This window comes from Drosophila subpulchrella, chromosome 2L (genome assembly GCF_014743375.2).
Source record: "Drosophila subpulchrella strain 33 F10 #4 breed RU33 chromosome 2L, RU_Dsub_v1.1 Primary Assembly, whole genome shotgun sequence".
Taxonomy (NCBI): Eukaryota; Metazoa; Arthropoda; class Insecta; order Diptera; family Drosophilidae; genus Drosophila; species Drosophila subpulchrella.
The window spans coordinates 11,647,528-11,671,169 of NC_050610.1; the positions used below are offsets into that span (position 1 = coordinate 11,647,528).

At 40.0% G+C, this 23,642-nt stretch overlaps 7 protein-coding genes across 11 annotated transcripts; 3 read left to right on the forward strand and 4 right to left on the reverse strand.

The window, feature by feature from the left end:
- Positions 1-2,373: 2,373 nt before the first annotated feature.
- Positions 2,374-7,939, forward strand: LOC119545953 (ectonucleoside triphosphate diphosphohydrolase 5). Of its 4 annotated transcripts, none has more exons than XM_037851912.1 (4): positions 2,377-2,595; positions 5,821-5,962; positions 6,146-7,275; positions 7,335-7,939. In XM_037851912.1, the coding sequence occupies exons 1-4, from the start codon at positions 2,566-2,568 to the stop codon at positions 7,425-7,427; spliced, it is 1,395 nt and encodes a 464-aa protein (XP_037707840.1). In that variant the 5' UTR covers positions 2,377-2,565; the 3' UTR covers positions 7,428-7,939. The 4 variants fall into 4 exon arrangements, with proteins under 4 accessions (XP_037707838.1, XP_037707840.1, XP_037707842.1 ...); XM_037851914.1 differs by lacking the exon at positions 2,377-2,595 and adding an exon at positions 3,130-3,251; XM_037851911.1 differs by lacking the exon at positions 2,377-2,595 and adding an exon at positions 5,547-5,737.
- A 30-nt stretch (positions 7,940-7,969) lies between these two features.
- Positions 7,970-10,186, reverse strand: LOC119545954 (geranylgeranyl transferase type-2 subunit beta). The gene is made up of 2 exons (XM_037851915.1): positions 9,444-10,186; positions 7,970-8,670 (listed from the first exon to the last, which is right to left on the reverse strand). Exons 1-2 carry the CDS (start codon positions 10,048-10,050, stop codon positions 8,243-8,245), a joined length of 1,035 nt encoding a protein of 344 aa, XP_037707843.1. The 5' UTR covers positions 10,051-10,186; the 3' UTR covers positions 7,970-8,242.
- A 1,133-nt stretch (positions 10,187-11,319) lies between these two features.
- LOC119545956 (N-alpha-acetyltransferase 38, NatC auxiliary subunit) lies at positions 11,320-11,858 on the reverse strand. Its single transcript, XM_037851919.1, has one exon. It carries the CDS (start codon positions 11,758-11,760, stop codon positions 11,389-11,391), a length of 372 nt encoding a protein of 123 aa, XP_037707847.1. The 5' UTR covers positions 11,761-11,858; the 3' UTR covers positions 11,320-11,388.
- A 472-nt stretch (positions 11,859-12,330) lies between these two features.
- Positions 12,331-13,454, forward strand: LOC119545957 (peroxiredoxin-6). Its single transcript, XM_037851920.1, has 3 exons — positions 12,331-12,621; positions 12,679-12,871; positions 13,218-13,454. Exons 1-3 carry the CDS (start codon positions 12,348-12,350, stop codon positions 13,417-13,419), a joined length of 669 nt encoding a protein of 222 aa, XP_037707848.1. The 5' UTR covers positions 12,331-12,347; the 3' UTR covers positions 13,420-13,454.
- Positions 13,431-15,860, reverse strand: LOC119545955 (acyl-CoA-binding domain-containing protein 5). Of its 2 annotated transcripts, none has more exons than XM_037851917.1 (3): positions 15,420-15,860; positions 14,340-15,358; positions 13,431-13,808 (listed from the first exon to the last, which is right to left on the reverse strand). In XM_037851917.1, the coding sequence occupies exon 2, from the start codon at positions 15,354-15,356 to the stop codon at positions 14,388-14,390; it is 969 nt and encodes a 322-aa protein (XP_037707845.1). In that variant the 5' UTR covers positions 15,357-15,358; positions 15,420-15,860; the 3' UTR covers positions 13,431-13,808; positions 14,340-14,387. The 2 variants fall into 2 exon arrangements, with proteins under 2 accessions (XP_037707845.1, XP_037707844.1); XM_037851916.1 differs by having other exon boundaries at positions 15,477-15,859.
- Positions 15,861-16,681: 821 nt separating this feature from the next.
- On the forward strand, positions 16,682-23,242 carry LOC119545941 (interferon-related developmental regulator 2). The gene is made up of 5 exons (XM_037851887.1): positions 16,682-17,543; positions 20,044-20,728; positions 20,846-21,089; positions 22,271-22,498; positions 22,565-23,242. Exons 1-5 carry the CDS (start codon positions 17,507-17,509, stop codon positions 22,646-22,648), a joined length of 1,278 nt encoding a protein of 425 aa, XP_037707815.1. The 5' UTR covers positions 16,682-17,506; the 3' UTR covers positions 22,649-23,242.
- LOC119545942 lies at positions 21,146-22,193 on the reverse strand. Its single transcript, XM_037851888.1, has one exon. It carries the CDS (start codon positions 22,035-22,037, stop codon positions 21,183-21,185), a length of 855 nt encoding a protein of 284 aa, XP_037707816.1. The 5' UTR covers positions 22,038-22,193; the 3' UTR covers positions 21,146-21,182.
- Positions 23,243-23,642: the final 400 nt, after the last annotated feature.

Here is a 23,642-nt window from a genome sequence, read left to right on the forward strand (position 1 = left end):
TGGCCTTTCACCCTTTTTTCTCTAGAACACCGATTGATAAATGAATAGGTATTGCGAATTTTTGCCTGTTTTAGTGATTCTTTTTTAGGCAAACACCTAAAAAAATAGATAAAAACAAAAAGCTAGCAAACCCAAACACACACACACATGCACACGCACACAGCGGCAGAAAGAGCGCGCGAGAGAGAGAGAGTGGCGGCATTGTCCGTCTGGCATTTTGACGTTTATTACTTTGCCTTTGTTGTTGTTGTTGTTGCGGCTGCCTTTGCTTTGCCTCTTTTTTTGCTGCCTTTGCGCGCGAATTCGCTGCGCATAGCAAATTAAAATTAAAAGTTTGCGAGAGCGAGAGAGAACAACAAAAAGAAAAGCAGGGAAAAATATCAAAATTAATTTCTTTTCGGCGTGGCGGGAGAGAGAGAGGGAGAGCAAAAAATGAGCGAGCGAGCGAGAGAGGGAGAGAGCGCGCGACATGACGAACTTTTGACACATTTTGTTTATAACAATTGTATGGTGCGGCTCTCTTTTTGCACCTACTTACCTCTTCTTCGTTTGCTTCAATTGTTTCTCTCTGCTGGTCGGTGACTACAACTCAAAATTGTTTTGTGTGCGAAATCAGAAATGTTTAAACATTATTTAACACAAATACGTTCACACATGCACGCTGTAGTAATTTTTTGTTGTTGTTGCTGGCGTAGTGGTTGTGGTGGTGGTGGTGGTGAGGAGGAGGTGATAAAGCCTTGCCGTTGCCGTTGTTGTTTGCCGATTTCTGCTCTCCTCGCATTAAATATGTTTAGTTTCCATTACTGTTTGTTGTTGTTGTTTTGTGTTTTGTGTGTGGTATTAATATAAAAAACGTACGCGAACTGCAGTCAAAGTCACTCACACAGGCAAACACGCACGCACACACACGGCATACGGCACACACAAACGCACGCACGCACACACACAGCAACTAGTAATTCTGCTGTGCGAAAGAGACAACATGAGAGCGCTTACGAAAAAAAATGTTTGTGTAAGTTTCCCCGAAAACGCGATTTCATCCGGAAAAATGCACTGCGCTCGCTTTCGGCGCCGCCGCGTTTAGCCACTTAATCACTTAATTGGTTCCGTTTCGTTAACATTGTTTTTAGTTGGGGGTTTTAAAACGAAATTTAGTTGCGTGTTTTGTGTTGGTGCAGAGAGAGCAGGAAAATACACATATCGTTATCGATGGCAGGGCTATCGATGGGCAACTATCGGCCAGCTGATTGGCGGGAGATCAGCTGTGCGGCGATAGGTCCAGTGTTGGGCAGTATCGGCGCTGTCGTTTGTCTGATAAATCGGGATTTTCACCTGGTATTATCTTGTTAATGGGTGTGGTTAGTAAAAAGTTAATGCCTTTTAGTCATTATATGTGCCATCCGCATTCTGTGTAGTTTTCAATATAGTGGTTAGGATCGCTTCCCAACACTAGTATTGTTCTTCATTTGGGTAATATATATAATATATAAAATCTAATGATAACCGTATAGATTAACATTTCTTATTAATATCTGAACAAATACGAAATATACTATATACTATACTATACCAAAAATATTCCAAACATTCTACAATTCCATTATTGTTCACCTCTAGACCATGCAAAACCTTTGTAAAAACAAGTTAAGTTAAGTTAACTCCCATAACTTGAGTATAGTGTCCGAGGGGCTTAAAATATTCATTGCTTTATAATGGATGCTATAATATTTGTAACTCTAGTATATAGTTGTTAAAAAATGTTGTTGTTAAAACATTGCATTTTAGAAGCAAAAGAAGAGCATTTGAAAGAACAGTGTCTAGAATCACCATTGTATTTATAAGCTATCTTATGCTAATCTTAACAAATCCTATGCCTGCTTATATTTTAGCATTGTTTATGATTCACTACTAGCGTTAAATTGTCAATGTATATATTTTGAGATAAGAAATCAGTGAAATGATGAAATAATTGAAAGAAATAACTATGAATAATAAGAACAAACTTTTATGTTTGGTTTTTCTTCTTGTTTAAGGGATAAAAGTGAGGGATGCCATGAATCTAACTATTACAAAAATTATAATTTAACAAAACATATATTATAATGAAATAAATATCATAAGAATAATTATCCTAATTATTTATAAATAAGAAAATCTTGAATTTCTCAGGATTTTGTTAAAATGTACCTAAACAGAATATTATTTCACCACTTTTAACAGGTATTTCCTATTAACCCTAATATATTTTATCATTCATTTCGCAGCCCTGAAACCCGTCGCCAGTGTGACCGCACTTTATTGATAACGCGTGGGGAGGCGAACAGCTGATAGGGCTGCAGCATATATATGAGCAGGTGGGTGGTAAATAATTGTGTTTAGTTTATTCTGAGACGCCATTCGCTTTCCGCGCGTTCTGCTAAATAAAAGTTCATTTTTTCGGTGGCGAAGGCGGGCCCATTTCGATTAGATCGGCATTAGTGCGTTCCGCTCGGCGATCGCAGAAATATTCGGAAATAAACAAAGTATTTACATAATTAGCTACAAAGTAACGACAGCAAAAACAACATGACGAACACCGATGTGCGAAAGAGAAAAGTAAGGCAAAAGGTTAAAAGGGTAATCAAAGCACACATTTTATGCCAATTTCATGGCGCTCTCTCATACACACACACACACACTCATGCGAGATCACACACACACAGGAATTCCTAAAATTGTTGCTCTTTTGACGCGGAAGTAAAAAATCAAATGACTCGCAGAATAATTGCTTCAAGTTCTATTCGATTGTGCCAATTTTTATTTGAAATTGTGTTTTACAAGATATTTAAATTTAGATGGGGGAACAGGTTTTACCACTATGTATATTATGCAAATTTCATTTGATTAGGAAATAACATAATGTTACCGTGTGACTGGTAGTGTTAGGTTTGGTTTTGATTTAAACCGGCCGGTTTGTTTTGAAATACATATACATATATAGATATATGTATTTATTTGTTTTAGGGTGGCCAGACATTGCTGGTTTCTCACTTGCAAGGTCATCAAAGGGGCCGCTACAAAAAATAGGAAAGTTGGCAACGGTTTCCGAACCTCGCTAGACAACTTTTTCAATTGCTTTCTCGAAACGGAACCCCACAGATCACAGATAACAGATACACACGCCGATTTTGGGGGCGATTGGATCGTTTGATCTATAGGTGCATCGTACGTGGGTGGAGAACAGGATGGTACAAAACCGGAACAACTCGCAAGTGAGTGCTAGAGTGCAAGTTTGCTAACGTGGCCTTAACCCTTGTGTGTACTGGGTACTGGGTACTTTGTACTAGATACTTTGGTATTCGGTCCACTGATAATGGATAGATAAAGGGAAATCCGTCACATTTTTATACCCTTGCAGAGGGTATTATGATTTCAGTCAGAACTTTGAAACACCTGTCCGTACGTTTCTACGCAAACTAATCTCTCAGTTTTAAAGCTATCGGGCTGAAACTTTCCCAAAAGTCTCCTTTTTCTTTTGCAGGTAGTATATCTTATAGCTCCCATAGGAATAATCGATAAAACAAATTTTTTTAAATTATATCTTATGTCTTTTTAAACATATGTATAACCTCCTACGCTTGGAAATAACTTTTTTTAATTAGTCCTGAATTTTGAATTTAATTTTATCAAAATCGGACGACTATATCATAAAGCTGCCATAGGAGCGATCGTAAAATTAGTGGGAAAATAATATGAAACAAATCATAGCTTCGGTGTTTTTTGACATATTATCTTATACTATTGGGAATATAATTTCTTCTATTTTTAAGAATTTCGAATTAAATTTAATAATTATAACTGCAAGGGTATACAAACTGCGGCTTGCCGAAATTAACTTCCTTTCTTGTTGTTATTATTTCAGCTTCTTTCACTTAATTTGTTAGCATTTTTAGGATACAGTACCACCCGCAGAACAAAAGATCAAACATTTATATATTACAACCCATTTGGTCGTATTTTGAGTGATTATGGCAAGAAAAACTTGGTTTTTCGTAGTAATCTATAGTTATTCATTGTTATCAGGATTGCTTTCTTCAAAAATAAGATTTTTGAGGGCGTATTTTCATAAATATATGCCATCCTCTTCCTTGGAAGCCTTAAAATATTGAGTTCTTATACTCAATATGCAATATTTGTAGCTAGAAATAACAATGGGCATTTCCAGCTGACGCTAGATGTTCCTAGGCGGTGAAATAAAATTATCAGTTCAGGCCCGATAAGGCATTCCCCCCCATATGAATATGCATTTTTGATAAGCCCTGTATAGCATTTCATTCTTACTCATTGTTGATCGGCACAAAAGTCGCCCACGTCCCCCACTTATCAATTGATTTATTGATTACAGTAGCGTGCGCTTCGCAGCATATGCGATAAGTTCACACCCTAAATGTTTCATGAATGCGGCCTTTTTACTCTTTCTAATTATTCCTTCGGTGTAATTGCTTCGAAATTGTATTTTTAATATACTAATGGATGTACTTAGGTAAATGTTCGCCCTGTCAACTCCATTACTGCTTAACCAAATATAATTTTCTCACTTTGCTTAACTTTTTGTTTTGCCCTGTAGCTATTTTTACGTCAGCCACTTACCAATAGCGAAACATTTGTTTAAACAATGGGAATTTCATCAGGTTTTGTTTGTAGCGGCTCCAACGCCAACTTTAATATTTAATCTAGCCCAAATATCGCTTTTGTGGCCCACTTATGATGGTTGCTAGTGGTGCCCAGACATGATTGCGTCTTATCATTGTCATATCGCTAGAAGGTTACGTGATTATACGCCTTCTATATTCTAGACAAATGGACACTGCTGTGCTGCTAAAAAAATGTAATTTAGCATGACTTTGAACTTTGAGAAGGACCGGTTTTCACTCATTAGCTAGGGGTTATATTAATTAAAGGGGCTTATGTTTCATTTGTTTTCAAACTGCTATGGCACATTTATTAATAGTTAGGATTTCGGATAAAAACCTTAATTTGTAGCAGGGTAGTGTTTATTATTTGATTATTACACTTAATTGTAATTTGTTTTTGTTTTATTTGTATGGTTATTAACCGGTTTCTAACGTAGTATTGTAGTAGATTGTTTACGATTGATAGCAAAACAATCTTGAAGCTCTAAGAAATGTCATAAAACCCAAATAGCTAAAATTAAATTTTATTTTGATCTATAATATCTAATAATATCTATAATATTTCAGATAAATATTTAGCTTAGTAAAAATATATGTAGGTTTATTAAATTATTGTAATATTATTTTATTAAAAACCCTTGATCTCGAGCTAACAATAAATAAACTAAAAGAGAAAGGTGGCAACAACATCAAACTAATACATGTTAGAGTTAGAGAGTTCAAGAAATATCCCTTGAGATATATTTTTTTTTAAAAGTAACCGTTTTCTCGGCAAAAAACCTCGCAATACCGTTACCAAAAAAAAAATGCTTTGCAGCCCTGGCCAACGTTATCGATGAGCTTAGCTCTGCAGCCCTGGCACATGTGAACGAAAAAAGGCCGTTGACTGAAAAAAGATAAAATGAAAACATAATCATTGACATTTCAAGAGATAGCAAAAAGCCAGCGTGTTCATATTTGAAGAGCAAACAACTGAAATGTGTTTCAATAAAGAAACCGGCTATGCATAAATGTTGCGGCACCAAAAGGCAACGGAACGAGCCATGAAATACGAATATAAGCTGGTAGACCCATCGAAAAACTAGACCAATCTATTAAATAACCCACTTAAACACCGAAACTTAAACATATTTTATATATTTTTCAGCTGGCCACGGATGAGAAACCGCCGCGGCGGAAAAGCAGTGGTTCCCCAAATGCCAGCAGTGGTGGGAATCGCGGTCCCAGCGGTCTCAAGATCTCCTTCCTGTGCCTGGTCATCTCTGTCATTCTGCTGCTCTTTGTCTTCGGTGTGTACCATTTGTATTATGTGAACGAACCAATTCCTAAAGTTGTACTAACCAAACCCTCTGATTTCCCCACCGTTACCGTTCGCTACGCTAATGTGGAACCCCATTTTCCGACTCCTGTTCGCCCTGTTGTGACTAAAAAACCCATCACCAAAACACCCAATGCCGATGATGATGCTGCAGGCTTTGTCTCCGAGAATGCCAGTCCCTATTTGGCCCGTCTGGCCTCCCAGTTTGGCTACAGCAAGGTCCAGTATGCGGCCATCATTGATGCAGGATCCACGGGCAGTCGTGTGTTGGCCTACAAGTTCAATCGCAGCTTCATCGACAACAAACTGGTGCTGTACGAGGAGCTGTTCAAGGAGCGCAAGCCGGGTCTGAGCTCCTTTGCGGACAATCCCGCCGAGGGTGCTCACTCCATCAAACTGCTGCTGGATGAGGCGCGTGCCTTCATACCCAAGGAGCACTGGTCGTCCACGCCGTTGGTGCTGAAGGCCACAGCTGGGCTGAGGCTACTGCCTGCCAGCAAGGCGGAAAATATCCTAAATGCCGTCCGAGATCTCTTTGCCAAGTCCGAGTTCAGTGTGGATATGGATGCCGTGGAAATCATGGATGGCACGGACGAGGGCATTTTCAGTTGGTTCACCGTCAATTTCCTGTTGGGACGCCTGTCCAAGACGAATCAGGCCGCAGCTCTAGATTTGGGTGGCGGCAGCACGCAGGTCACCTTCTCGCCAACCGATCCCGAACAGGTGCCCGTGTACGATAAGTACATGCACGAGGTGGTCACCTCCAGCAAGAAGATCAATGTGTTCACGCATAGCTATCTGGGTCTGGGATTGATGGCCGCCCGACATGCTGTCTTTACGCATGGCTACAAGAAGGAGGATTCGGTGCTGGAGAGCGTCTGTGTGAATCCCATTATTGCCAATCGTACGTGGACGTATGGTAATGTGCAATACAAGGTCAGCGGTAAGGAGAACGGCAAGTCCAGTGCCGAGCAGCCCATTGTGGACTTTGATGCCTGCTTGGACCTGGTCAAGAGCAAGGTTATGCCGCTGGTCAAGCCCAAGCCGTTTACCCTGAAGCAACATGCAGTGGCTGCGTTTAGCTACTACTTCGAGCGTGCCATCGAATCGGGTCTGGTGGATCCGCTGGCTGGCGGCGAGACCACCGTGGAGGCCTACCGCAAGAAGGCCCAGGAAATCTGCGCCATCCCCAACGATGAGCAGCCCTTCATGTGCTTCGACCTCACCTTCATCTCCACGCTGCTGCGCGAAGGATTTGGCCTCAACGATGGCAAGAAAATTAAGGTGAGTCCTGGAACTTAGAAGTTTCCTTTACTTTCAACTAACTTAAAATATATTTGCAGCTTTACAAGAAGATAGATGGCCATGAAATCTCCTGGGCCCTAGGCTGTGCATATAATGTTCTGACTAGCGATGAAAAATTCAGTAATTCCTAATGCTCCTCCATTAGTCCGTAGTTGATAGAGAAAACAGAAAAAAAGAAAACATTTTAAAACGATTGTTAGCTGAAATTGTTTATAGAGTGCCTTAGACGTGCATCGAGTATACTACAATCACAATACACAACACACTCACTAGACACCAACCCCAAAAACACTCAAACATTGCCTATTGTGGTCGATTAATATTTGTTTTGTGCTCTGTAAAATTCATTTCAATTGTCTCTAATTGAAGCAAACCCACAACACACGGTGACTACACTTAGCGTTTAGTTTGTAATTCCAATTTTGTGTGATTTCTTATTTTCGTAATGCAATTTTTTTTGCCAAGCTCTTAACTATTTAGTCCTTACACTGGTATCCTCATGTACATAAATTTACACATTGATATGTATTTACCTAATATGTATAGACTAGACTATTAGCGCAAACATTTCAATTTGTTTTTCACATATGCAAATGTTAGTTTAATTATTTTTGCAAATAAATCAAATGTTAACTGATCTTAATTATTATTTGGGTTTAATTATGAGAGTGGATTTCTTGCTGTAATAAAATAAAATATTTATTTATTGCTGATGTCAATTCGTTATACAAAATATATTAATAATAGCTTATCGAGGGGATATATCCTGTGTAAATGCACAACGAAGTTAAAGAGAAAAGGGGATCGAGTATTCCTGCGGTGGAATTTTGGTCTTTTTTTGTACAAATAAAACTAAGAGCGGCTAGCTGGGAAATACGGTAGAGGTCTGTTCTGATTATGGGCTAAACATTGGCTACAACTGCTGTCCTGGAATCACAATCACCCCTCATGGCCTTGCTAATCGTTGTGGTTTGATTCCCAGCCGATCGATGATGTACTGGGGCATGCAGAGCGTTGGATTGATGGCCTTCAGGCCGGAATGTCCCAGCAGCGAGAGTCCACCGATGCCGAAGAGCGTGTGGAATATGTCGGGCATGTTGCCTGTGCGATCGGAGAAACCACCCGTCTCAGCATCCTGGCAGGACAGAATAAACTGCTGCAGCTTCTCGGAGCTGATCCAGTGCAGTCGACCCATGATGGTCAGCGAGGCGAGCACCCACCACGAGTAGCACACATCCGGCAGCTTCTCGGGTCGTCCGTTCAGCCCACCAGATGGCAACTGACGCTCGCACAGCCACCAGCCCAGCTTGTCCACGTCGAGCAGGTGAAGGCGGTGGGTCAGCGAGAAGAAGCCCACGCAGCAGTAAATAAGACCTGCGAAAAAACATATACGGTTGTTATAGTCATGTCATTAAATGCTCTTAAAACGATAATACAAATAAAAGCCCTATAAAAATGTTTGTGATAATTCCTTTCACCTAATTAGATTTTTTAGTAATTAAATAATCGACATAAGAAATATATTTAAGTATTTTATTCGATAATCTCAATATAAAAATTTCAATAATTGCGATAATTCCTTGCACATATTTATCTTTTTTTTAGCTTTTACATACTTGACATTAAAAATATAACTAATTATTTTGTTTCATGCTTCCATAGCTATAAAGTCTATTGAATTATCGACACTAGAAGATGCGGATCTAAAGAATTCACGGTTTTCATTACAAAAGGTCAATAAATATTATAAAATCAATGAAAAGGCTAATATGTTTATAAGTGAAATGTGAAAAAGATAAACTGTAAAAATCTATGAAAATGGCAGAGGAAAAATATAAAAGTTATACATAGCTTTAGAAAATACGGATCAAAAGAATTCGCTGTTTTCATCATAGAATGTCCATAAATAAATTAAATTCAAAGATGTTTATAAGTGAAATTTTTAAAAGATAAACTATAATTAGTTAGGAACATAAATATTTATAAAATGGGCTAAACACAGAAATTATTGAAAGCCCATGGTATGTATGTTTTTTTGTCAGTGTCTTTTCATAGAGCAAAGATTATTAACAATAGAAAAATATAAATTGAAATGATATTGAGTGAGGGGGCAAGAAAAAGTGCTCGACCATGGCGAGGTGACTCACCCGCATGCGATTCAGCGCCCGGCTTGGAACCGAATCCCCCGTCCGTCTGGTTGCAGCAGGACAGCACGAACTTGACCGCCTTCTCCACGTCGATGGTCTGGTCCATGCGGCCGAGGAGCGTCAAGGTGGCCACCGCACAGAAGCTGAACCGGGTGTCCACCTCGCCCCACTTGTCGCCAAAGAAGCTGCCATCGGGCTGCTGCAGTCCCACCACGAAACGCACCACCGCCTCGCAATCGATCTCCTCGAGCGCCTGGTAGGTGCACAGGACCTGGATGGCCGACAGGGTGTACAGCAGGTGGGGATCGTGTCCCTCGCAGGGGGCGAATCCTCCAGTTGTGGGGCACTGACACCGCTTCACAAACTCAACGATGTACTTGCGATCCAGCCGGTCCAACTGGCCCATTATGTCCAGGGCCGTGGTGCCCCAATAGATGCCCGACATGCGCAGAAACTCGGTCATGCAGTACTCGTAGTCGTCCTCCTGCTTTCCATGGTTCTCGATGTACTCCACATGCTTCCAGAACTGAAGTTTCTGGCCATTTTGGGCATCCGCATCACCGCCGCCCTCGCCATTTGAAGGCTTTACGAAGGTCGTGAAGTCCATCGCAGATTGCTCTCAATTGGTTTGGATGGTTGGGATCCTCTTCTACTCAATGTATCGCTTGATTAACCGAATTAACTAACAGGAATAGTTCTACGAACAAATAAACAGCCAAGAGAACACAATCGACCTCAGCTGATTCATATGCGCGATGGTTGGCAACGCGGCGGGGTCTTATCAAACAGCTGATCGCTGCAAGGGCGTAGTAAGGGGGTATATCTATTGAGACCCCTTTTTAGTAAGTCACTGAATAATATTTCTGGGAATTTATTTCTAGAAACTGAAAAAATTAAACTATATAAGCAAATTAATTAAAAAACGCATTACTGATAGGCTACCAAATATTTGTGCCACCGGTTTTTTGTAATTGCAATAGTCTTTAAGGATTTTAATAATATACTTTAGAGCTTTGCGCAAAATATCTCAAAAAATGAATAGTTTTATGACTTTTGAAATATTAACATTTTAAATAACTAACCAATAATGTTTAAATAAACAAATGTTTACCTCTTATTAACCTACATGAATTAATCAACAAAACAAGACCGCAAATTCCTAAAAAAAGATCAAAAAATATTATAAAAAAATCGTTTGGCTATAGTTATTAACTTTTACCAATCCTATTGTTCACTGTAGAAACAAGGGAATATATAAGGGGCAATTCTTTATTCATTGCAATCAACAGCTCTTGAGATTAAGTTCATTATCCTGATATTCGCAGTACTTATCCTAGGACTTTTGATGATATCGTCCCCGAATAAGACGAACAAATTAAGAGTATGCTAACTGTCGTCCGTTTTGGGACCGAGATAAACGGTATATAAAGAGTATAGAGCTTATCAATCAAAATATTGTTACTTTTCTCACTTTTTAATAAGAACAAAAAACAAAGCCCTATACTAAATGCAAAGAGATTTATTTTTGGTTTAAGAATTGCTTATTGACAAGTTCTAGGCCCCAATCCCAACTTGAACTTGAACATATATAAGATATATTACCAACATAATAAACAGGAATTACAACCTCGAGCGGTGTTGATGAATTTAAAACTTGGTAATACAGGGAATAATCGGATTATAAATAGCTAAAACCTATTACAAATCAATCGATCGAGGCCATACACTTCAGCGTTTATATAAAATACACCAAAATTCTGTTTTGCAGTCATAAGTACGTTGGTTATAATCATAACGCTGACTTAGGAAACATATATGTACTTTATAAAAACACCCCTTATTTCCCCATTACAAAAAGTCTTCTTATTTCAAAAGATACGGGTTCTTGAACATATGTATTTCTACAGCTGTATTAACATAAAAAGATCTAGGAACAGAGTGAAAACTATTGCACGAGGAGACTGGACTGCGGATCCGGTTCGTCGATGTTGAGGGACACGATATGTTTTCCGGGAACCATGACATTGCCCAATAACCTGGGCTCCTGGCCCTCCACCAAGTACTCGGCGCACATGGACAGCACGATGTTGGCATCCCGATCCGTGCAATTGAAGAATCCCACCAGGACACGTCCATCGGTGATAACGATCCGGAGGACGCGACCCAACCACTTCTGGAGCTTCCTTCTTCCGGGCGTCAAACTGGTGTCGTTCATCTGGTGTGGGGCGTTTGTGGTGATCCTGAAGGGTTCCGGCATCGCAGGAGGCGGTGGTGGAGGCGGCAGCACCTGCTGACCACTGATGCTCAGGTCCGTCATGGTGTGGTCCTTTTGATTCCTCAAAGTAACTAGGAGTTGTTTAGAGTTCTCTTGTGTTTACTATGCGCGATTTTGAGTTTCTGTTGTGTATGTCATAACCAGGGATGAAAACTATTGGTAGTGGTTCGGTTCACTGGTTCCCATCCTTATAAAAAAGTTAGCAAATTAAACTTAAACAAATTTATTTTTCTTATTATAAAGATAACTAAATTGAAATTTAATATATATATTTATAGTCATTATAAATAATTTAATATGTAGCAAAATTGTATTTTCATTTATAAAGGCCACAGAAATATAATTTAAAAAAAACAGTGAAGCAAACGCGAACCTTTTAAAATTTTCGAAATAAATGAGGGTTTTAAAATATGGAAATAACACTCAGAAGAAGTATTATTAAAAAACTTTCAAAATATTTCATGAGGAAAGTGCAGCTCATTAAATAGTTGCAGCCCTGGCCAGCCAGATATAAACAGAAACGGTCACTCTAAAGCAACCAGCTGATTTCAATTTTGCGGCACTTTTGTTTCGCATTTATCTAAAGCTCGTCGGTATCCTATCCATCTTAATATTTTAAACCTTCCAAAATGTCCGGAAAAGCCTTAAACATTGGCGATCAGTTTCCCAACTTCTCGGCTGAAACGAGCGTGGGCAAGATAGACTTTTACGACTGGATGGGCGATAGCTGGGCTATTCTGTTCTCCCATCCGGCTGATTATACGCCTGTTTGCACTACGGAATTATCCCGTGTAGCGGCTCTAATTCCGGAATTCCTGAAGCGAGGGGTCAAGCCAATTGCCTTGTCCTGCGACACAGTGGAATCGCACAAAGGTTGGATCGAGGACATCAAGAGTTTTGGCAGTAAGTTATACTTTGGTTTTGAGTTAGGAACTTTTCTTATAGCGTTTCCAATTACAGAACTTGCAAGTTTCGATTATCCCATCATTGCGGATGACAAGCGGGAACTGGCCCTTAAGTTCAACATGCTGGACAAGGACGAGATTAATGCCGAGGGTATTCCCCTCACCTGTCGCGCTGTTTTTGTGGTGGATGATAAGAAGAAGCTACGGCTATCCATCCTATATCCTGCCACCACTGGTCGCAATTTCGAGTAAGTACTAGGATAATTTAAGGAAAAATTATAGTTTACCATTATATTCAATTTCACATTACTATCTTTGATTTTGTAATCATCCCTATTAACAAATCGTGCATTTAAACGTTAACAGAGAAAATATTTTAATGATCTTTAAGTACTTTAAACTATAAAACGTGCTTATAATGATAAATGCAGAATAGGAACGATAAAAAACTGTTGTAATTTATAACAAGGGAGAACGAAAACTAGGAACGATACCAAACTAATGTATTTACTAAAAACTGAATGTAGGGATCTGTTAAGTTGGTATTGAGATTGAAGCTTAAAACCCATTCCTTTTTTTCTATCCCATTTTTAGTGAAATCCTTCGGGTGATCGACTCGCTCCATTTGACCCAAACAAAGAGCGTGGCCACGCCTGCCGATTGGCAAAAGGGCGACAAGTGCATGGTTTTGCCCACCGTGAAAGCCGAAGATGTTCCCAAGCTCTTTCCCCAGGGCATCGAAACAATTGAAGTTCCCTCCGGAAAGAGTTATCTACGGATCACCCCACAGCCCTAAAGAGGCACAAGTCTATTTTCATATACGACTTTATTACAAAAATTATAATTATCAACAAATAATGCACAATAAAGTATACGCTTACAACCGTATTTCAGCAGGTCGGCGCTTTTAGAATGCTAAAACTCGCCTCCTGCTGGAAAAAAAGTGCCAAAAACATTCGACTTACAAACTAAATCAGATGGGGGAATGTGACAAAAAAGGTCGCGATTTGTGTGTACAAAATAAATATACATATAGAGACGTATAAAAAAGGGAGTAAAGATATTGCAACTGGATAACCCGGGGGCTAGAAAAGTATAAATAAGGCCAACTCTGTACAGTAACTGAAGCGCTTTCCAGGATAGAGGAAAGCTTAAGACCAAGCTCGTGCCCGTAACCAAAGGTAACTGAAATGAAAAGATTAAAATTGGATTAATTTGTGGTTCTTTTAAACTCATCTTTATAACTATCCAGTAGGCAGCTAATAACTGATAATTATAAATCTTAATTACTGATAAGAAGTTTAAACAGAAGATCCGAAAGCACTTTCCCTTGTTCAAATACTCAACGATATTCAACAATGTGAGTTTGCTTAGTGACCGCTTCCTTGAATATGATAATGAAATGCAAATATTGACATTATATGGTGTAAAAGCTTTCGCTGCCAAACAGGTTCCCAGTGGTCTTGAATCTTTGCGGGAATTCCTCTCGAGTATAAACAAGAAACAATTATCTGATACTGATATAAAGAGGGAATGATAAAAAACAATGTACTTTATAGTGATCCTAGATTGTCAAAATCAGTCAATTTCATTTTAAGGTAGTAGGCGGAATACATAAGTCATTGAATTTACTATAATTAATGCCGTATCTCAGATGTTGTAGTGAGCATATTCCTAAATGGTGAGTTTATAATTATAATTGATTTGTTTACTTACAATTTAACTACCACATGTTCCTCTCTCAGCGATTATAGCTCCTTTGCGTCAGTGCCTGCGCTGCGGAGCGTTCTGCAGCATCCTCGCAAAGCGTCTGACCAAGAATGGCCACAAAATGAGGACGGCGAACCAGAGCGGGGAGATGTTCCTGAAGGGCCACCAGGCGGGCAGTGTTCGTTGCTGTGCGGCCACCGTTCCTTTCGCTGTGCCTTTTTGGCCGCTGCGAAGTTCGTTGAGCGACTGCTCCAGGCTGCGTACCCGCTGCTGCACTGCACCCACATCGCTGTTCATCCGCGAGATGGCCGCCTGAATTTGGCGCAACAAATCCGTGTTCTGGGCAATCGCCTGGGTCAGCTCGTGGCTGAGATCGTAGGGATCGTCGTACTCATCGTCGGAGGGATCCACAATGGCCACACTGCTGTTGCTCGTAAAGTTGTGCGCGTCGTGTTGTGCGTAGTTGGAGGTTTTGGGCCCATAGCCGTTGGTCAGTGGCGCCGAACTGTGGCCGTTTTCCTTTATCGTTTCGGTTGAGGCGACGAGCGGTGTGGCAGCCACCTCCATTTCCGCCTCGCTATTGCAACTAGAACCGTGCTGTGGACTGTTGGTGCGCGAATGGAACGGCGAGTTGGGATGCGATTCGGCCAACTCCCGCATGCCGGGTGAGACCAGCTCCAGTTCGTCCAGGCTGATGTTCCCCAGGCCATCGAGGCTGCCCACAAAGTTTTGCACATTCTCGGTAAAGGACATGGTTTCGATGATCTCCTGGAGGCTCTCTACATATCGCTGCATGGCCTGCTCCTTGCTCAAGTGCCGGTTATCATTCCAGGCATCCCACTTGGCCTTGCCCACAATATCCCAAAAGCCGGGCTTCTTCTGGTCGCAGCCTCCTTCGGTGGCCTGTTTAAACAGGCCATAGAACTTGAGCATCATGCTGGTGCTGGGTTGATAGGGTCCATTTTTGGGCAGGCCTTTGATTACGTTGACCGCGGCCTGGAATCGCTCCTCAATGGCCGCCATTCCTGCAAGATTATCGGGAGATTAGCCAGAGTGCTCGATCGATAAGATATATACTGGGACTACCATATACAGACGGGTGCCAAGTTCACCTTGCCCAGGTGAACGTCGCTTACAAATTACCTAATTATTATTGTGTGTGTGCAATCCGCGCGGTGTTGCAAACCGATTTTTTTGTATTTTTGGGGTCTCCGTTTTGCTGTTGTCTTTCGCTATTGATTGAGGAGCCGAATTCAAATCCGCTGCTGGGCATTCATGAATTTTGGGGCGACGTTCGTGGATGTGGATGCGCCTCTGCTGCTCAAAGTTCGAGTTCTGAAGTCCAGTCTTCTGAGCTTCGCATAGGCTGAAGCTTTTCGCTGTCCCCCGTTCTTATCGACCTCGCTGTTATATTATATTTATTGCGGGGAGATGCGCTGCGCTCGGCGTTCAATTCGAGCTGCAATCGCAGAATCGTTTAAAACTAAACAAAAACTCGAAAACTGGAAATCGCTGAGAGCGTACGTGTGAGTGTGCGGGTGTGTGCGGTTGCGCAGGGCTGCAATAAAAGTATCGATAGGGGGTCAAGCCAGGGATGGGCCACTAGGGGTGGACTGGAGGGCGGGAACAGCAACCTGTATTTAAAATGTTTATAGGTGAATCAACAAAATAAAAATGTCTTGATATAAAATGTTAATCTTCTAAATTTCACGAGAGTTTTACTTAAACACAGTTCCTAAGTGCCAGAAAATACCTCAAATATACTCTATTTCATCTACATTTTATGCGACAAAAAATGATAATTGTTTATCCTATAAATATGAATTATAAGTTTTAACTTTAGATGTAAAATTATTATTTAGCAAAGTGATTTGCTTTCATAGTTTATAGCTCCTATAAATATGAATCATAAATATTAACATTAAATTACTGTAGATGTAAAATTATTATTTAGCTAAGTGATTTTCTTTCATCGTTAATAGCTTCTATAAATATGAACCATAAATATTAGCTTTAAATTACTGTAGATGTAAAATTATTATTTAGCAGAGTGATTTGCTTTAATAGTTAATAGCTCCCATTTGAAATGCCTAAAAACTAAAAATTAAGTACATTTAACCAGTACAATTTCTAAGACAAGTTTTAACTGATGAAAAGATAAATCTAATAAAGAATAATGATAAGATAGCATATTTTCCTGGCCTAACATGCATAAATTGAAATGCTGCTATTAATAGAAAATAATAAATTAGAACTCGATATATCGATAGCTGACCATGGCTTATCGAAAGTGTTCCACCCCCAATGAATTCACCGTCATCTTTGGTATTCTCCGCCGTTGCGGCATATGGTCACTCACTTTTTCATTTCGTAAAAATCAGCAATCGAATTAGTGCTTAATTATTTGCATTATTTTTAACCAAACGCAGAGCTTTCCGAAAGCTGCGCTACCGTGCTACCAATATCGGTGGGGGTTAAAAACGCTTTAGCACCAGAAATCGAAAAGAAAAGCGGATTCGATTTCACAAGAGCCGCGCTGCGAACTGTGGGCGGAGTGGAGTGTCTGCCAGAGCGGAGAAAAGTGACTTCATTGCCAATAAACATGAAATTTGCTGCAACGACGACCAGAGTACGACATTTTTGTATTATCATCGCCAAGCAAAAGCAGCCGCAGCAGCAGAATCAGAATCAGCAGACTATATATAAGATACGCCCGCAACAATCGCGATCGGAGTTGAACAATTGCAAACGGCAAAGACAGTCGTGTAGAATTGCCAAAAATTGGAAACACCAACGTTGCATAGGTGCGTCTTGATCGGTAACGTTTCGCATTAAATAACCGAAAGTATAAGAAATAATATCCAATTAAAACTCAAGAAGCCAATTTTCTAACCTAAAGAGAAATTCAAAATCAATAAATCGGAGCGTAAAAAACACGTGCGTTTCAGTTGCCGCCAAAGCGACGGGAGTGTAGACATTTTCGTGGAGACTGCCATCTTTGGAGGACCAAAGCCAACAAATAAAAAAAGGACACTCGCCTACAAAACATCTGTTCGGTTTTTTTTTGGTGTTTCGTTCTTTGTGTTTTCGGAGCAGCAGGCCAAACAATAGAAACCAAAACGTCGTCGTCGAGTTCAAACAAAATACGTGAAAAACGCAAAAACAACAGCAACATGCCGCGACGCAACAAGAAATCAGCAGCAGGCAAAGGTGAGTCACAAAGAATGTGCGTGGGTGTGTGTGTGGGTGTGCACAGGAAGAAAATCAGGAGGTCTAATAGAAGATAAAAGACCTAAGGAATTTTTCTATATTTTTCTTTATACGAAATTTGTGAAAGCATTAAAAGCTTTATTAAATTAAAACTAAATAGGATTGATCGTAGAAATTGGTGTTTTTTCACATCATATTTTTTTCGTGTAGGCGAGTGCAGGGGAAATTTTTACAGCTGCTTTCGGTTTGACCTTTGCATTACTCATGCACTGACTAATAAATACACTGTGCACCGTTTTGTGTATTTCGTTGGCTTCCAAACGATGGAAGCTTTTATTTCGGCTACCTACAACCTGTTTGGCAATACCCTCGAAATGATTATTTTCGTTTTGTTGCTGTGCTGGCACGAAAAAGCTTCACGCGCTCAGCTGGCAACGCAACAACAGTAATCAGCGGAACACTTAATATATGTACATTGTACATATATGGACAGCAGTAGTCACAAGATAATATATATTTAAAGATTTAGAAAAGTTACTCAGGAGTTCTTAAAATATATATATTTTTTGATTTATCGTATACAGTTCCCTAATAGCTTTTTCATTCGTTTATTAAATTGAAAAACAAATTTCAAACATTTAAATTTTCTTTAAATTTTATATTTAAACCATTTTTATCTTATTAAAATTAAAGTTTAAATTCATCATCATTTTAAAATTTAAAAATTATACTTTGCCTTTAAGAAATTTTAATTTCCCTGCTGCTACCATCTTGAGCATAGCTGTAAGATTTGCATATACATTCAAATATTCGAGTCCAAACACATATATATGTGAACGTTCAATGCCAGCTTATCAGAATCACGCCAATAACAACAAGCAAACGGGAATACCTCGTTGTACGGTATATAAGTGGGTATGTTTTCGTAGGGAGTGAGGTTTCTTATCAAGACAGGGTTTATATTTGATTGTTTTCTTCCAAAAATGGTATACATTTCTCTGAAGGAATTCTTCTATTACTATATTGTTTACTCATTTAATTACTCTTCAGCATAAAGAAATGTTTATAGAGATAAGGAGTTTCCTCATAAAGTCAAACTAAAATGATATAAGATAGTGCCTTTAGATAGATTATTGAGACAATCATTGTTCTGAAAAATATTTAATTAAATAATAAAGAGGCGGAAGTAGTCGTTCTGTAAGAAACATTTCTCTTCTCTCAGTACCTTATCGCTGTCTTGTAAAATTATGCAACTGAGTGTTATGCATTCCACCTTCTTTCAAAACCCAGATGGTTTACTCACCCGAATCTAATCCAAACAACTTTCAAACAAAACCAGCTGTTTTTTTCTTTGTTTTTTACTTTGTTACCGCATGCTTTTCTAGTTCGTTTGAGCTTTTTTGTGAAAGGCAAGAAAACACGAGGCGGAAACTACCTTGCCCCAAATAGAAAACAGGCGCTGGGAAATCGCCATAATGAAAGTTGTGGTCGTCGACGGGTTTTCTTCGGCGCAGTTAGCCCGCAAACAAAGAGAGAAGGCAAGAAAGAAAACTTGTTGCACAACATTGGCTCCCAAACTGTTTGTTGTGAAGGTCATTGCTGTGTGGCAAAGCATGTAATTGAATTTCTAATTTGCCCGTACATATATGTATATTTTCTCATCGGAATGGGTACACAGCCAAATTAAAAGCTGCCCGTAGACGAAAAAGTTAGGCATTCCATTCGGTTGCCTCATTTGCGGAAGGTTTGACAAGCACTGGGTGGAAATGTCCCAGAATTTTGTAACCCATTTAACAAACAAATTCATTAAGGTTCCGAAAATAGAACGGGCACGAGTTTTAAAGAACCCCAAATTAGTATTCACTGTTTTTTTTTGTGTACAAAGTTATTTGCGTCGTTGGCAAATAAATGACCCGAGTTAAATCGAACCATTCCATAAACAAATGAGGTATTTCAATTTCAAAAATCTGCCAGTAAGCAGAAATTGCTTGCATACCAGATTGTACTGGTAACCGTAGTGGGTTCCAAAACTATGTTTATTTTCTTTACAAACATTTAAGGTTGTGGGTTAAATAACTTTTTTTGGAATATCATCATGTTATTGGATTTTTTAATAGTTGTTCAATAGATTTTCTTTATAGCAAAATCAAGTTTCAAGTTGTTAGACTAAAAATAATCAAAAAAAATATAGATAGTAAAAAGATTTTAAACGTAGTTTAATACATATAATGATAATCTGTTGACATCTTAAAATTCACTTTCATTTTTAAGTTGTTCGACTAAAAAAATCCTATAAAATAGATAGTAAAAAAATTTTAAACGTAGTTTAATACATACATATAATGATAATCTGTTGACATCTTAATATTCACTTTCATTTTTAAGTTGTTCGACAAAAAAATATCCTATAAAATAGATAGTAAAAAATTGTAAACGTAGTTTAATACATATAATGCTCATCTTTTGACATCTTACTAATCAATTTTATTATTTTTTATAGGCCGCACCAATGACTCCAATTCCGAGGACGAGTCCTTTGACAATGTGAGTGTCTACTCTCATGTCTCCGAGGTCGCCTCCTCGGATGCCACCGACGAGTTGGCCAACGAGCGGTTCGAGGAGAAGTTCGAAAAGGCCCTGGAACAGGCCACCGAGAAGTCGGCCCAGACCCGTGTGCAGGCCCTTCAGGCGATTTGTGAGCTTCTCATGCACCGCTACATGCCGGACTTCGTCGAGGACCGCAAGATGACCCTCATGGACTTTGTGGAGAAGAGCATCCGTCGCGGCAAAGGTCAGGAGCAGGTGTGGGGCGCTCGACTTGCCCCCCTCCTGGTGCTCCAAATGGGCGGCGACGAGGGCATCTCCAAGGCGATGAATCAGTTCCTTTTGAATACCGTTCAGGACAAATCCGTGGGCTTTGATGCTCGGGCCAAGTGCTGTACAGCTTTGGGATTATTGAGCTTCCTGGGCTGCGAGGATGTGGGAGAGTTGGTCCAGCTGATGCAGTGCTTCGAGGCCATCTTCGCCGGAAGCTATCTGCGTGGCGATGACAAGACACCGGTTTCGGTCACCGCCGAGGCTGGCACTCTTCATGCGGAGGCCTTGAACGCCTGGGGATTGCTACTCACACTTATACCCTCTGGAGATTTCGTTTCTTTGATGACCACTGGCCAAAACATGTTTCCGTAAGTTGTTGTAAAGGGTATATTTAATGTAGCTTCTAATATGTTAGATGGAATGAAAGTGCAACTTATTTGATATGTTTATATTACCACCTAATTGTTGATATCGAAATCTTGCAGATCTATTAAGAAGTTTTTGGGCCTCTTGCAATCCACACATTTGGATGTCCGCATGGCCGCTGGCGAGACCATTGCTTTGATTTTGGAGTCAGGCCGTTCCCATGACGAGGATTTCCTGGAAGATGACATTGCTGAACTATCCGAGGCCGTAAAGCAGTTGGCCACAGATTCGCATAAATATCGTGCCAAGCGCGATCGCAAAGCCCAGCGCGCCACCTTCCGGGATGTGCTGCGTTACCTAGAGGTGAGTGTCCTAATACCACCCATTAAGAACACGGTTTATTTGTTTTGTGTAACACATATTTATTGGAATCAAGATGCACATATATTTACGGGTTCACTTCATATCATTGCAAGTGAACTTAAGCTCATGCTTGCAGTATTTCGCCAGGCACTTGGAGTGATCATGCAGTTTGTTGCGCATAATAACGCAACCATTGCGACTTATCGAGTCCATGTATTCGCTGAAGGTCGGCACTTTGCGGTAGGTGGTTGGTGCCGAATTCCAATGTGAACTGCTGCCGGATTCGATGGTCTGCGAGGAGTCTGAGAAGCTAGTCTTGAATGGCTTATACGTCTTCTGGCACTCATCAATCGACACCTCGTAGCCCGAAGAAGCTTCGCGTTCCAGTTCGTTCATCACATTTGAGCGGAATTCATTGCAGGGTCCCCGTTCGCTCATCAGTTTGTTGGCATTCTTCGACTCGTCCTCCGTCTTTAGGCTTTCATATATACCCTCCGGATACTCGTTCATGGCACAGTAGTCGATCTGATAGGTGGTGAACATGCGGTTGGTCTCCAGCCTGCGACTCAACTCTTCCTTGGGCATCACCTTCAGTCGCTCATACAAATCGGGGTAAACGGTGCGCAGGATCTTGAGGAAGCGGTTGGGCTGCAGCTTGAAGCAATCCGTCTCCGCCGAAAAGGCCATCTTGTCCACCTGATCCTGGGTCAACTGGGTGGGTATGATCCGGGGATCCACCAGCTTTCCCATTGGCGCTATGCCCGTCCACTCAACACCGCCGCAATCCTTGGACGCATTGGGCGGCATCTGGATCTTGGACTCGTCCACGCACTGGCACTCTATGATCTGCGGTCCTGTGTGGCCTTCGAGGCCCTTGGGTCGCGTGAGAAACTCATACCGTTTGGCATTGGGCGGCACATAGTCATGCTGATAGGTTGATAGCATCATCTTGATAGCGAGTTTTATAAAATATTGCAAAAAGAGATATGCCAAAAACGTTTTTTTTTAAATGTTTTTTTTTATAGAACTATGTTTTAAACTGGAAATTTCTGTTGTACATAGAATTTAGTCTGCTTTGCGTGAAACTAAAACTAAAAGTGAGGCGTTTCCTACATTTAGAAAATTATATCGGAATATTTACACATTGCCTACCATGATTTAATGTATTAATTTTTTTGCAGGAGGACATTTCCCCGGAGATTAGCATTCGCTTTGGTCATGAATCGCTGACACTGGACTCCTGGTCCATACACCATCAGTACTCGGCCATGTGCACGGTCATGGGTCCTGGGATGACCTCGCAGCTGCAGGAGAACGAGTTCATTCGCGACATTTTCCAGCTGGGAGCGCGACCCACAAACACCGGCATCAATGGCAACGCCAAGGTCAAGCAGTCCAAATTGGAGCGGGTAAGTTGATTAAAACACGACCTTTGATTCTAAGTTGTAATCCTGTTTTTTATTTTCTTCCCTTAGCACCTTGTAAATGCTGCTGCATTCAAGGCACGCTCCATCACACGTGGAAAGAATCGTGACAAGCGTTCGGCCGTCGTTACTTAAATCTATACTCCAAACAACCGTTCCCGTTCCCATCCACTGACCCAAAAAAAAAAAGAAAACCATCTCAAAACCCCATAGCCAACTCTGGACTTACTAGTTGAATTGTTTCTAATTTTAGCTTATACCAGGCAAAGCGTCGCCAAAGCTGAAAAACTAAGTCTAAATTTAGGATAATTCAGGATAATCAAACAAAATTGGTCTAGTTTATTAACCATGCGATGGAGCCATTGTTTAAATATTATTAAATATTTATTGCTTGCACAGTGCATTGATTATGTTTTACTACTGTAATGCAGGCTCTGCAGCTTGGATCTTATACTTTGTGAATTTAAATTTACACTGCGATTGTTACGACTAGCTTGTACGCTTTTCGATTCGGGTTAACCTCTTATGTTGTTGATCTTATTTTACATTATGTATACAAAAAAAAAACATATTTCCGCTTTAATGTTGCTAAAATAGTTTAATGCAAAATTTGAAAAGTTAGTCAAGGCTTGACATGGCTTTTATGTATGCATATTAAGTAAGCTATATAATACATATATTTTGTAGTAAATACGTGTAAAATAAACTTTAGGCTTAAACGAAAACTAACTGAAATGCGTTATTATTTGCAAGAGGTAAAAATAACAAAGGGGCCATCTAGGCTGTAAAAACATCGACAGATCCTCCACTCGATGTTTTCGATAGTCATAGTTTGAGTCATCGATAATATCGATACTATCCAGTAAAAATAAATTTGTTGTCTTTTATTTACGTTATGTGCTTAAAAGTATCAGCTTGTTTATGAAAAGAAATATTGAAAACTAAATAAAAATGTTTTAACAAAACTAAATAAAAGTCCAGCAGCCACTGGTTTTTAGCCAGAAACTTGTCCATTTTTACCTATTTACTTTTTCCCCATTAAAGTTTTGATGGTAGAAAAACGATTTTGTTAAGCCCAGTTGTTAATCTATTTTCCAATTAAATTTAATACCAAAGTTAAAACAATTTA

What these genes read in the sequence shown, in the direction of transcription:
- LOC119545953 (XM_037851910.1), top strand. Translation starts at nt 2,566, where the DNA reads ATGACGAACACCGATGTGCGAAAGAGAAAA. An exon ending in CCGATGTGCGAAAGAGAAAA is followed by an intron (nt 2,596 to 5,820) that starts GTAAGGCAAAAG and finishes TATATTTTTCAG; the next exon opens with CTGGCCACGGATGAGAAACC. An exon ending in ACGATGGCAAGAAAATTAAG is followed by an intron (nt 7,276 to 7,334) that starts GTGAGTCCTGGA and finishes ATATATTTGCAG; the next exon opens with CTTTACAAGAAGATAGATGG.
- LOC119545954 (XM_037851915.1), bottom strand. Translation starts at nt 10,050, where the DNA reads ATGGACTTCACGACCTTCGTAAAGCCTTCAAATGGCGAGGGCGGCGGT. An exon ending in GGGCGCTGAATCGCATGCGG is followed by an intron (nt 8,671 to 9,443) that starts GTGAGTCACCTC and finishes GTTTTTTCGCAG; the next exon opens with GTCTTATTTACTGCTGCGTG.
- LOC119545956 (XM_037851919.1), bottom strand. Translation starts at nt 11,760, where the DNA reads ATGACGGACCTGAGCATCAGTGGTCAGCAGGTGCTGCCGCCTCCACCA.
- LOC119545957 (XM_037851920.1), top strand. Translation starts at nt 12,348, where the DNA reads ATGTCCGGAAAAGCCTTAAACATTGGCGATCAGTTTCCCAACTTCTCG. An exon ending in GGACATCAAGAGTTTTGGCA is followed by an intron (nt 12,622 to 12,678) that starts GTAAGTTATACT and finishes TTCCAATTACAG; the next exon opens with AACTTGCAAGTTTCGATTAT. An exon ending in ACCACTGGTCGCAATTTCGA is followed by an intron (nt 12,872 to 13,217) that starts GTAAGTACTAGG and finishes TCCCATTTTTAG; the next exon opens with TGAAATCCTTCGGGTGATCG.
- LOC119545955 (XM_037851917.1), bottom strand. Translation starts at nt 15,356, where the DNA reads ATGGCGGCCATTGAGGAGCGATTCCAGGCCGCGGTCAACGTAATCAAA.
- LOC119545941 (XM_037851887.1), top strand. Translation starts at nt 17,507, where the DNA reads ATGCCGCGACGCAACAAGAAATCAGCAGCAGGCAAAG. An exon ending in ACTGGCCAAAACATGTTTCC is followed by an intron (nt 20,729 to 20,845) that starts GTAAGTTGTTGT and finishes GAAATCTTGCAG; the next exon opens with ATCTATTAAGAAGTTTTTGG. An exon ending in AGCAGTCCAAATTGGAGCGG is followed by an intron (nt 22,499 to 22,564) that starts GTAAGTTGATTA and finishes TTCTTCCCTTAG; the next exon opens with CACCTTGTAAATGCTGCTGC.
- LOC119545942 (XM_037851888.1), bottom strand. Translation starts at nt 22,037, where the DNA reads ATGATGCTATCAACCTATCAGCATGACTATGTGCCGCCCAATGCCAAA.